Below are 13,014 nucleotides of genomic sequence, written 5' to 3' on the forward strand. Positions count from 1 at the left end.
AAGAACAACCAACAAACTCAGCTGTTGCACAGTACTGCATCTCTGAAAGGTACACCATGAATTATTACAGCATCATGTCGTTACAGCAAGCAAACTCATTCCTTCATAGTCTCTTAAAAGAACTTATAAATAAAGACTGTGCTTTTCAATGAAGTAAGGATCCAGAACCAACCCTGAGCGTGCTCAAAATATGACGAAAGTCGGTGGGAGTCTCTGCCCACGCTATCCAAATTCAAGAGCTGAGAGACGGCCAAGCAGAAGGGGCCTCTGCTGCATCCCTAGCGATACGAACCAGGGGCAGAGGCATACACACTGAGTGCCGCTGTTCGTGTCCCGACCGCGAACTTCCCCGTCCACCTCGCCAGCGAAGCCACGTCCGACCACTGCACACGTCCGTGGCCAACAGCAGGTGGCAGGAGATGTAAAGGCGCCACCCATCACGAGACGATCAATGAATGAAATTATTTCCATTTTATCCATTATACACATTCTTATACGTTTTCAGATTTTGTGCAAAATTTCAAGGTTGTCTTGGAGTTTGAAAGATAGCCTATGTCTTTGAATTGTGTTGCTACTGACGATTTCTTACAGTTCTTGGCTCTGTAAAAGTCACTATGTTCTTTAAATCGAGTTCTGAAAGTTCTGCCTGTTTGGCCAACATAACAGCTGTTGGATTGGCCGTGCGTTAGTTTTCAAGTGTCAGATACGTCAAGTTCAGTATCTGACTGTTTGATATTGTGAATAAATCTGCTACTTAAGTTACTGCTGCAGCTGAAGCTGATTTTTACATCTGTGTGGTTGAGTAGTCTAGATGATTTATCAGAAATTATACCATAATATGACAGAGACAGCAAAGGACTTGGAAGAGCAGTTGAACGGAATCGACAGTGTCATGAAAGGAGGGTATAAGATGAACATCAACAAAAGCAAAACGAGGTTAATGGAATGTAGTCGAATTAAGTCGGGTGATGCTGAGGGAATTAGGTTAGGAAATGAGACACTTAAAGTAGTAAAGGGGTTTTGCTATTTCGGGAGCAAAATAACTGATGATGGTCGAAGTAGAGAGGATATAAAATGTAGACTGGCAATGGCAAGGACAGCGTTTCTGAAGAAGAAAAATTTGTTAACATCGAGTATAGATTTAAGTGTCAGGAAGTCGTTTCTGAAAGTATTTGTATGGAGTGTAGCCATGTATGGAAGTGAAACATGGACGATAAATAGTTTGGAAAAGAAGAGAATAGAAGCTTTCGAAATGTGGTGCTACAGAAGAATGCTGAAGATTAGATGGGTAGATCACATAACTAATGAGGAGGTACTGAATACAATTGGGGAGAAGAGGAGTTTGTGGCACAACTTGACTAGAAGAAGGGATCGGTTCTGAGGCATCAAGGGATCACCAATTTAACTCTGGAGGGCAGCGTGGAGGGTAAAAATCGTAGAGGGAGACCAAACACTAAGCAGTTTCAGAAGGATGTAGGCTGCAGTACGTACTGGGAGATGAAGCAGCTTGCAGAGGATAGAGTAGCATGAAGAGCTGCATCAAACAAGTCTCAGGACTAAAGACCACAACAACAACAACATTGAATTTATTTCCGTGAGTTTATTATTTCATTATGTGTTCCATCAAATAGAATGAAGGTGTCATCTATATACCTCTTACAGAATTTAAGTTTGTGATATTAACTTTTAGTGATACCATTTCATTCTCTACACTGTTGATAAATATCTCTGTTAATAGGCCACTAAGATGCAACTCACTCCTAGCCCCAGGTCTTTCTTGTGAATTTTGTTGTTGAATTAGGAGAAATTATGTGAGAGTAATAAATTAAGTACAACTGTGTTATTTCAGGTCTTTTCACTGTCTTGTTTTTCAATAGCTTCTTCCTTAATATCTCAACTGTTTCATTTAGAGGTACAGAGTGTGTGTGTGTGTGTGTGTGTGTGTGTGTGTGTGTGAACAGAACAATATTTGTTGCTAACCAATTGGTCAGTGTATTCGTAAATAATAGTCATGCCTTGAGTAGTGTATGTAGCGACCATGTCGTGAATCCTTTGCTATACTTTCAAAATTGGGTACTGGCTCTCCTTTCTACAGTCCTGTAGTCTATTAGTGCTCGACATCATACATCGGCCACGATTTTTCTGTTTAATGGGCTGTGGTGAAGACTGACGAGTGGTGTCAGCGAGCATTAACAGACGGAGATTTCGGGGATGGCGTCATAGGAGCAGCTGGCGAGTTCAAAGAGAGTGCTCAGGCCTCACTGCTGACCTCTAACGTGCCGGCACCCTTGAAAGGTATGTGCTAAGGTCTGACCAGGGTAGCTCCAGAAAATAGTCGGTACTTGCCAACCGCAAGGTGGAACGAGTATAATACCTTTGAGTACGAGGTTCTTTGATGGTTAAGAGAGTTGGGCACGCGCAGTAAAAAACAGAAGGGTCGCAGGTAGGTGCCCCGAGAAAGCACACGTCTGCTTCCTCTGGGCACCTAGCTGCGACTCCTCGGTCTTTTACTGCGCATGCCCAGCTCTCTTAACCATCAAAGATCCTCGTACTCAAAGATATTATACTCGTTCCACCTTGCGTTTGGCAACTACCGACTATTTTCTGGAGCTACCCTGATCAGACCTTAGCACATACCTTTCACCCTTCCTGCAACGCTTCTCACCTGAGAGCACCATGTCGAGGTAGGGCATGTCTGCGAGCGCCTCCAGGCTCAGCTCCTTCCCGTGCCTGCGCAGCGCGGTGTCCACCTGGAGCCGAGCCCGCGTCTGCACCTCGTGGTGGACGGCCAGCTGGTGCAGGCAGAAGGCGAGCGTGGCGGCCACCTTGTGGCGGCCCAGCATCAGCAGCATCATCACCTGCGACGCCAGCATGTCGCCGCCGAAGTCTGTGGCAGAGTGAGTGAGTGAGTCAGCGAGAGTCACCGGCCTGGCGCAGGTGAGCGACGATTTGCAAAAGAACAGCTTTAAAGCTGCATACAAATACTTTTAATCTGACCGGTGTTCATGACTAGGAATAGTACACTGGCACCGAATGCAGTCAAGTCAGCATGAAGTACAACTGTCTAGCAGCTAATGATTACTTTCGTTGGAGGAAAATTTAAAAATACAAACACCCAAGGATAGCAGCCAATTGTAAAATGCGTAATTTATTGTATGTCTAGATTTCGACTCTAACACTGTCATCATTGGTGCATCCGTCAAGGTATTTTACTTTATTTTTATTTATTTATTGCCAAATTATAGACCTGTTACCTGATGTTCAAAACAGGTTGTATATCTTACAATATTCGTTTTTCATCTTTTTACAGTTTTCTTTTCTCTTGTTTTGCCTACAACATTTACAAAGAATGATACTTTTCAAAATAACAATAATTTAAGGATGAAATATAAATAAAATTTTGTTGTTTTGTAAGAAGAATATAAAAAGACGATAGGATAGAGGAGAGATTTGTTAGTACCATCACCGAATGTGACTGACGGTGAATACCTCGGAATGGTCTCTTCGAGCCGTTGACCGCCAGTCACACACACACACACACACACACACACACACACACACAGACACACACATACACAAATGGTTATTAGTAGAGAAATAATGTTCCATATCCTATTTATTACAAATCCTATATATTAACTACTTTAGGTGCCCATCCATGTACAGCATTTGGTGTTTTCGTGGCTAGATCGCCAGCACCTCATGCTTATTTACAGTCACATCTCAGCTTCCTCCTCCTCTTCCTCCTCATTGTCACTATTTTCGCTGTCACTGTGGGTATCGCTGTCCATACTCTGGAGATTGTTGTTACGCTCCACATAGGCATGTTTGCAATGTCGTGTCCGCATGTAATCGTCATGTATTTTTTTTTAAATACTGTTTGTCAGTGCGTTTAATTGTGCCCATTGTTCTTCGTCTCTTACTGCTGTGTATACATCTATGTCTGTATCTGTGTAATCTAAGTGTAGTGTATGTCTATTTTTTGCGTACTGCCCGCAGAAAAGGACAGTGCGTTCTGCGGAACCTTCTTCTCCGCATGTGCATGTAGGTGTCTGCCTCAGACTCACGCGTTTTAAGTGCGTGGGATAAGGTCCGTGTCCGCTTAACAAATGTACCATACCGCGGCTGGAATCGATATGTCTCATTCTGAAACGCTTGCTTATGTCAGGGAGGAAGTCGTGCAGTCCACGTCCCTTATCACTTACATCCCACTCACCTTGCCATGTATCCAAACGCCAAATTTTAAGGTGACGTATCGTCTCTATCGGCAGACCGGTTATTGTGTATACCTTATCTAGTTTCCCCATCTTCAACCAGTACCTTGCAGCTCTGTATTTGATCGTGATATCTATGGGGCATATTCCGAGCACCACAAACAGTGCATCCGCTGAGGTGATACCGAAGGCTCCAGATAGCCTAAGTAGGACACTTCTCTGCCCTCGTCTGACGGATGCTATGTTGGTGACCACGTTCAGTCTATGTGCCCACGAGCTAGCTGCAAAGCTGAGTACTTATTCGAAGAGCGCACAGTGGTATGTACGTATGACTGGTAGAGGTAGTCTGTACTGTTTTAAATTTAGCCTCACCAGTTTGTGTAGTATTTTTTCTGCTTTGTCTGTTGTTAGCCTTATGTGTTCGCGGATATTCAATTTTTCATCTATCCACCAGGGTAGCCGAAAGCGCTAATGCGCTGCTTCCTGGACTCGGGTAGGCGTGCTGGCCCCGGACCGAATACACCCGGCGGATTAAAGGCGAGGGCCGGTATGCCGGCCAGCCTGGATGTGGCTTTTAGGCGGTTTTCCACATCTCGCTAGGTGATTAACAGGCTGGTACCCGCTTTACGTCTCAGTTACACGACTCACAGACATTTGGAACACGTTCACACTCTCGCACACCGTATACTAGACACAGAAAGCTGGGGTACATTCATTCCATCCAAGGGGGTTTGGTGTGATGGTTGGAAGGGCATGCGGCCACCCTCTGCAGTTAACACTGCCAAATCAATAGTAACAAGGCCGTCCCCGCATTGCAGCGGAAATAAGGCCTCAACCAAAAGTAAAAGCATTGTCATCATTGGTTCATTTACCAAACAGTCCTAACATGTCAGAGCATAACATACGACAAAATTACAGTAGCCATTACATGGGAGATACAGGTTATAGTCTACATTTTGGCACTTTATTTTATAGGTCCGTCTTGATTACATTTTTTTTTTCACTATGTCCAGTTTCGACCACTGCCATCTTCAGATCATAAAATATTCTGATGGAGTATCAACGTCAAACTAAATAGCCGGCCGCGGTGGTCTAGCGGTTCTGGCGCTGCAGTCCGGAACCGCGGGACTGCTACGGTCGCAGGTTCGAATCCTGCCTCGGGCATGGGTGTGTGTGATGTCCTTAGGTTAGTTAGGTTTAAGTAGTTCTAAGTTCTAGGGGACTTATGACCTAAGATGTTGAGTCCCATAGTCCTCAGAGCCATTTGAACCATTTGAACCATCAAACTAAATATGTATGTAGGGGAACTCGGGGCAGAACGGGATAGCAGGGCTCAATGGGAAATTGCTCTTTTCTAGACTACACAGTGCTGCAACCTGTTGTATGGGCATGTAACTATTTCTCCGAATGGAACGGAAGTTAGGGAAGCCATTTTTATTTAGTTTGAAGTGCGAGATCTAAGTGAATTGTTGTCCGTCACGTTACCGCTTGCGTTGTTCTAACGTTTGGTGAATTTCAACGCCAGGTAAGCTGTTAATTGTATACCCTAAAATGACACATTCCCTTAAAGTGCATGCCATTTGTTACACTTAAGATATTTAATACGTTTAAATAAGTCAGTTATTACACTCCATAAAAGTTGTTAACCTCAAAAGTGCTCTTGGGGCGGAACGGGACGTGGCAGAATGGGATAGTGTCCCGTTCTGCCCTGTCATATTTTGATGCAAGTAGAAAACAAACTGTATTCGTTTTCTTTCCCCCTTGCTGTTCCAGATGGTTCTAACGTACAGGAAAAAGACTGATAGACAACAATGGGACGTAAAAGCGATGGAAATGGCAGTTTCAGCCGTTTCATCTTCCCAAATGGGATTTTTAAAAGCATCTGAGCAGTTCAACGTACCGAAATCAACATTTCAAATATATCTTCCTAAAGCTACGAATAATCCTGACTACATAATTGACAAATCAGATGCGAAATTTAAAAAGGTGTTCACCACAGAACAAGAACATGAGCTGGTAACATATCTCAAGTCAATGGAAAGCAGACTTTTTGGTCTAACAATGAACGATTTCAGATCACTAGCCTATCAACTAGCCGAAAGAAATGGCTTACCACACAAATTTGACAAACAAACTTGTCTAGCCGGATAAGACTGGGTTAAAGGATTTATTACGAGGTATCCTACACTGATGATGGAGAAGAGAGAATCAGAGAGAGAGAAAGGATGCTGAGTGTCTCTACTGTGGGGACTTTTACTCCGTTTCTAATGAGGGCTGGGTCGCTTGCTAGAGGTGTTTCAAGTGGGCACACAATTCATGTGCTGGCATAGACAGTGAAGATGAATAGGAAATATTTATTTGTGACTATCGTCGAAAGGACTAGTAGTTAGTGGTTTGGTGGTTATTAAGCATTGTACATTTCTCAGAATGACATTAAAATATTCTCGTATTTTGAAGAATGACTTTTCAACTGTTTAAATTACACATTCCTTAGTCTGAATTGCCTTTTACACAACATTTTGTAATAGTTTAATACGATATTCGTAATTCAAATTCAATGATTATGCAATAATTTAAGAAAAAATAACCTTATGCCATTCTGCCCCGTGGGTGGGGCGGAACGGGAAATATGCAAGACTTTCTTTGAAAAATAGTAAAAAATGCAAAATGTATTGTTTTAAGTGATTTTAAAATAAGGTACATTAGGTTACACTTCAAGGTGGTTTTTTTTTATAACTTTAAGAAGTGTTTCCTTGTGTTCCCTTATTTTATACGCATTGTTAAACCCCAGGGGGTACACCAGATGCGTGTAACCCCTATGTTTGCGAGTTAGAGTAATGATGGTGTACGCTAACGTGAAAAACTTGTTTGAGCAGCAATTGCCGACATGGTGTAGCTGAGACGGCATAATGGGAACCAGCCTGCATTCGCCGAGGCAGATGGAAAACCGCCTAAAAACCATCCACAGACTGGTTGGTTCACCGGATCTTGACACAAGTCCGCTGGGCGGATTCGTGCCGGGGACCAAGTCCTCCTTCCCACTCCGGAAGGCCGTGCGTTAGACCGCTCGGCTAACCGGGCGGGCTTGACGTTGATACTACATGAGAACATTTTATGATTTGAAGATGGCAGTGACCGAAACCGGTCACAGTGAAAAAAAAAAAAAAAAAAAAAAGAAAAATGTGATCAAGATAGACCTCTAAAATAAAGTGCCAAAAACATCACCACGGACTCATTTTCCGACTTTATGTCTTCAATTGATATAGCCTAAATCTAGATCTAAAATAAATTACATATTTTGCGACTGACTGCTGTAATTTCTTCAGTTTCAATATTCAACAATCGCTGCGGACACAGGTATACAATGGATGCCAACATCATGAAAACACGAAGAAGGAACGCAGCTGCTGTGTGGTACGCATAATGCTACTGGATTCATTGATGCCAGGATAATATTTTCGATGATGGTGTTGTCTCGAACATCAGTCAAACAATAAACAAAAGTTATAAGCGAATTAAAGGTGTTGTTTTGGAATCTGTACGTGGGAGTTGCGGAGCCCCGTATATTCCAAATGTTTGTACTTACTCAGAACGCATTTCGGATGATGGACTTCTACCCAGTAGCATTTTACACGATTTTCTTTAAGTAACCACAATATATAGGAAACCAACGGACAACAGTAAGAACAGAGGACCGAGAGAAAACTACTCACACCAGGAGTAGTTAAGTTAAGACAGCAGTTATTGTCGAGTTCTATTCAAGCTACAAGTGAAAAAGAAACTCATGGAAATACAACGAAGGTTGAGAAGTGTAATTAGAATTCAAGGTAAGCAGGTATCACATGTTACAATTCACCGACGACATAGCCATTCCCAGTGAAAGTGATTCATAAGTGCCGCTTTTCAATAGAGTGAACAATCCGTTGGTCTGGTAAGGGGTGTACATGGTGGCAGCCAATCAAGGAATATTTCAGTGAATTGGTTTAAAAAATGTATTGCAAAGGCCCAGTCAAATTTTTACAAGTCTACCCCCAGAGGAACTTACGCTGTGCCTACGTGACTCAAGTTTCCTGTCTTTCAGAACCGAGGCAGTTCTGTCCAGTTGAAACTGCTGACAAGAGACGCCTTGAGCCCTCTGCTGAAACTGCTGGCGAATTCACGCCATTGTCTTTAGCCAATAGCGTGCGCGGAATACCGATCACGTGTGTGGGCGCTGGAGTGGTCTGCGGTGCAGAACGCAATTGTTTCTCTCTCTTGTACTCCAGACCTCGAGCAGAACAGACGTCTTCTTGGAAGGCAGATCCTCTCGCTCTCCTTTTCGTGACCGGCCACCAACGTAAGTTAACATGAACCACTTCCCCTTCCGTTGCCCACTTCAATTAATTGTTCGACCTCCTAGACTGGCCTAAACCTGGTAACTTCCGACCCTAGGCGCGCCCCTTGTACACCTCTTTACTGTACCTAATTTCCTTTTTTGTCATTGAACGGTAGCTCTGGATGCCCACTTTCTAATCCTGAACGCTCGATCTCCTGCATCCTGTCGTCACGAGGCATATGTGTAAGTAGGCTGTTTAGGTTTTTATGTTGGTAACGCCACGTAGCGCTCTGTATGAAAATCACTGACTGTGCTGTATGAAGTCTGTGGCTGGTTGGCATTGTTGGAATAGTCGCTATTGTAGTGCTGGGCAGTTGGATTTGAACAGCGCGTAGCGTTGCGCAGTTGGAGGTGAGCCGCCAGCAGTGGTGGATGTGGGGAGTGAGACGGCGGAGTTTTGAGAGCGGATGGTCTGGACGTGTGTCCAGCAGAGAGAGTAAATTTGTAAGACTGGATGTCATGAACATATATATACTACGACTTTTGAACACTATTAAGCTGGCAGTATTGGCCCTCGCTGTATTGCAGTAGTTCGAGTAACGAAGATTTTTGTGAGGTAAGTGATTCATGAAAGGTATAGATTATTTCCAGAATGAGATTTTCACTCTGCAGCGGAGTGTGCGCTGATATGAAACTTCCTGGCAGATTAAAACTGTGTGCCCGACCGAGACTCGAACTCGGGGCCTTTGCCTTTCGCGGGCAAGTGCTCTACCATCTGAGCTACCGAAGAACGACTCACGCCCGGTACTCACAGCTTTACTTCTGCCAGTATCTCGCCTCCTACCTTCCAAACTTTACAGAAGCACTGCCATCGTGCAATATTGGTTTCCCCCATATGTGCACAACAAGTACAACCCAGAGATGTCTGTTTCCATCGTTATCTAATGAATTTGATCAAAAAGTATCAAAACTGTCCTTATCTCGTCGAGACAGAAGAATAAACCACATCCCGGCAAGACTGCATCACAATGCATTTCGCTTTACGTCACCAGCTATCCTCACCAATATTTTCCGAAATGATGCACTGCGCGTGGCTTGCTCCCAAACTGTGTGATTAGACAAAATCTTTTATGGATGTAGATGAAGTTTGTTTCTGTATACAAATTTTAAGACAGCCATATAGCTCTAAGAATGCGGCGTTTGTAACGTGCGCATGATGCCAAGAAAATTACCACTTCTCCTGTTTTTACGATGAATATTACAATAGCACGTGCAAATTATCAACTGTAAGATAATAAAGATATCTAATTTTATGTGCTAAGTCCCCATGTACGCTTTATAATACGTGTCTTGAAAGGCCGGCCGGGGTGGTCGAGCGGTTCTAGGTGCTACATTCTGGAACCGTGCTACCGCTACGGTCGCAGGTTCGAATCCTACCTCGGGCATGGATGTGTGTGATGTCCTTAGGTTAGTTAGGTTTAAGTAGTTCTAAGTTCTAGGGGACTGCTTACCTTAGAAGTTAAGTCCCATAGTGCTCAGAGCCATTTGAACCATTTTTTGTCTTGAAAGTTAATGAACAATTTCACAGTTTTTCTTTGTATTTTCGTACCTGTTTTGAAAATACTAATGAAAACAATATATTGATCAGTATTTCGGTCAATTTGCAGTGTAAGTAACGTAAATACTGAAAATAAAAGGAAAAGTGTCCACAGAGGAACTCGATGCCACTATCCTGGGATTGCCATACTGTACTCTTTCCGCCAACCGCCGCCAGGAAACTGCGCTAAAATCAGTGGCTCGTGTCTCTGCCGACCAGCGTCATAAAAATGTTATTCTTTTCCAAACAGTTGGCCATCCAGAGCTCTCACTTCAGTCAGCTTCATTTCTGGCCAAACCCTACATATATCATAAAATTGGACGAAATGGATGGTGACGAGTAGGCGCCGTCCTCTTATGAGGGTAAACTGAGAAACGAAACATTGCTGTAGGGTAACGAATCACGTGGTATAAGGACATCACCGCACGACTGATGAAGCGTGGACAGCAGACTCAGACGAGCACACGTGAAGAGAGCTTTGTTAGCCTAGCTCAGTTACCATCTCTATCTGAAAACTTAAGCTTTTTACGCATGATGTCACAGAAAGACTCTGTCAAGGCGATGTGAAATGAAACGAGATTGTAAGGGTAGTAGTAGGGAAGGCAAATGAGAGAATTCAGTTCATTGGTAGATCTTCATGGAAATGCACCTGACCTATACAGGAGACTGCGTACGGAACGCTGGTACGACCTGTTCTTGAATACTGCTGGAATGTTTAGGATTCCTGCTAGGTAGGATCGAAGTTGCTCAGAGGTGTGCTGCCAGATATTTTAACGGGTATTACAGAAAAGCTTCGTGAGCTCAAATAGGAATCTCTGGAGGGAAGACATATTGTTTTAGAAAAATACTTCTTTCGGTATTTGCGTCTGACTGCAGAACGGTTCTTCTATTGCCAACGTGCATTTAGCGTAAGGACCACGAAGACAAGATACAAGAAACTGATGCTCATACGGTTGCCTATAGACGGACTTTTCTCCCTCGCTCCATTTGCTAGTGGAAACGGGAAGACAATGACTAGCAGTGCACTAGATATCTTGCGCCATGTACCGTGTGGTGTCATACGGAATACGTATCCAGATTCAGTTATAGAACAGTTATTTTAGGTTCTGTACAGAATAGACAAGGATATAAATATCTGAAGAAAACTAGAGGAGCAGACATTACGTTAGAATATGTGCTACGGAAGGACGGAATAGCTTCCTTGGTACTAAGGGGAATCGCACAAAGAAAATTGAGAGCAAAGAAAATGATTAGATTATATACGGTGAAATCGCTAAAACTTGCACGGTAAATATTGCTGAAATGGAAAGTGCTACTGATGTGCGGTTTTCACAGAATCGATTGGCAGTCAGGATCTCGTATTGTTGGCCCATAAACAGATTATAATAATACTTAGGAAGTGTAACTTTTGTTCAAACATAGACTTTTTAAATGGAACAATGCCTATTTAAACTAACAAACTGAAAGTAGAGTAAGTTAGACTGTCAGTGGTGTCTGGTGCAGGATTCTAGCGCGAGTCGATTACGAGACTTCGTATTTTGAAAAGTTTCCACATAGACACTTGTTTGTGCGATTCACCCCGCGTAGTTGCTAGGTACAATGTTGTTATGTTTGCTTACAGTGTACTTAGGTGTTCCTTGAGTGAACTGCAGCTTGCTAGTCAACGTGTGACTGTCCAAGCAGCAGGTTGTGAGTGAGCGATAGGATTTACCAATGCGGAAAATGACGACATGCTTGTGGCGTATGGAGAGTGTAGGATGAATGCAGTTCGTTGTTGTTGGGCAAGATATCCCAACAGACGTCAACCATCTTGGAAATCATTTATCAACCTCTTCAGTCAGTTACGTGAAAACAGTAGTGTAACATGTAGACCAACAGAAGGAAACAAGTGACGGCAACAGGGGGGGCAGTTAATGTTCTTGCTGCTGTCGCGGTAGCTCCCGCGCAATAGCACGAGGAAGTGGCAGGAGTCAAAAATGGTTCAAATGGCTCTGAGAACTATGGGACTTAACACCTGAGGTCATCAGTCCCCTAGAACGTAGCACTACTTAAACCTAACTAACCTAAGGACATCACACACATCCATGCCCGAAGCAGGATTGGAACCTGCGACCATAGCAGTCGTGCGGTTCCGGACTGAAGCGCCTAGAACCGCTCGGCCACTGCCATGGCCAGGTAAAAAGCCGAAATATGCACTATTGATTTGTCGACAATCCTCATTACCATTGTCGGGTGGAGCGTCACGGTCCACGGAGTGTAAACATGTGGTGTGGGACAGTGAATCATCAGCTTATAGGCTCGTTTTTCGTAGACAGAAGACTGAACGCGCACAACTATCGCAGCTACCTAACAGATCGTGTTCCAAGGACGCTAGAAGACGTTGCGCTGCAGGCTAGAAAGAACCTGTGGTACCAATATGCACAAAGCACTACAGCATGTCTTCAAGAATTATTTCCAGATCGTTAGATTGGACACTATGGACATGTACCCTGGCCGGCCCATTCCCCGGATTCGACACCTGTAGATGCTTTTCTGTGGGGAAAGCTGAAAGATGTTGTCTGCTAGGAAACGCCAACTACACGCGATAATACGCAACAACGTATTACTGCAGCCTGCTCGGACATCTCCGCTCAAGTGCGACCAAGTGTCAACAGTCGTTCCGTACAAGACTGGAAGCGTGTGCTACTGCTGCCGGTGATCGTTTTGAACACAACCTGGGATGGTCAGTTGCCTCGTCACTGGTCAGAACCACATAACCAGTGTAGTACTTTCGTTCTTCTATACCGTGGGTATAGTACAAGTGTCAGTGTGGAAACTTTTCAAAATACGATTACTCGTAAACGATTCGCATTACAATCCTGCAACGAACACCACTGATATTCTAATTT

General features: G+C 43.7%; 1 protein-coding gene across 1 annotated transcript in view; it reads right to left on the reverse strand.

Annotated features, from left to right (window-relative positions):
* The window catches only part of LOC124623149, a 219,346-nt gene that overhangs the window by 143,544 nt on the left and 62,788 nt on the right, over positions 1-13,014 (reverse strand). The window contains exon 5 of the mRNA XM_047148940.1: positions 2,666-2,887. Within this exon, the coding sequence (XP_047004896.1) occupies positions 2,666-2,887 (222 nt within the window). The remainder of the gene's footprint in view (positions 1-2,665; positions 2,888-13,014) is intronic.

Source organism: Schistocerca americana, chromosome 7 (genome assembly GCF_021461395.2).
Source record: "Schistocerca americana isolate TAMUIC-IGC-003095 chromosome 7, iqSchAmer2.1, whole genome shotgun sequence".
NCBI lineage: Eukaryota > Metazoa > Arthropoda > Insecta > Orthoptera > Acrididae > Schistocerca > Schistocerca americana.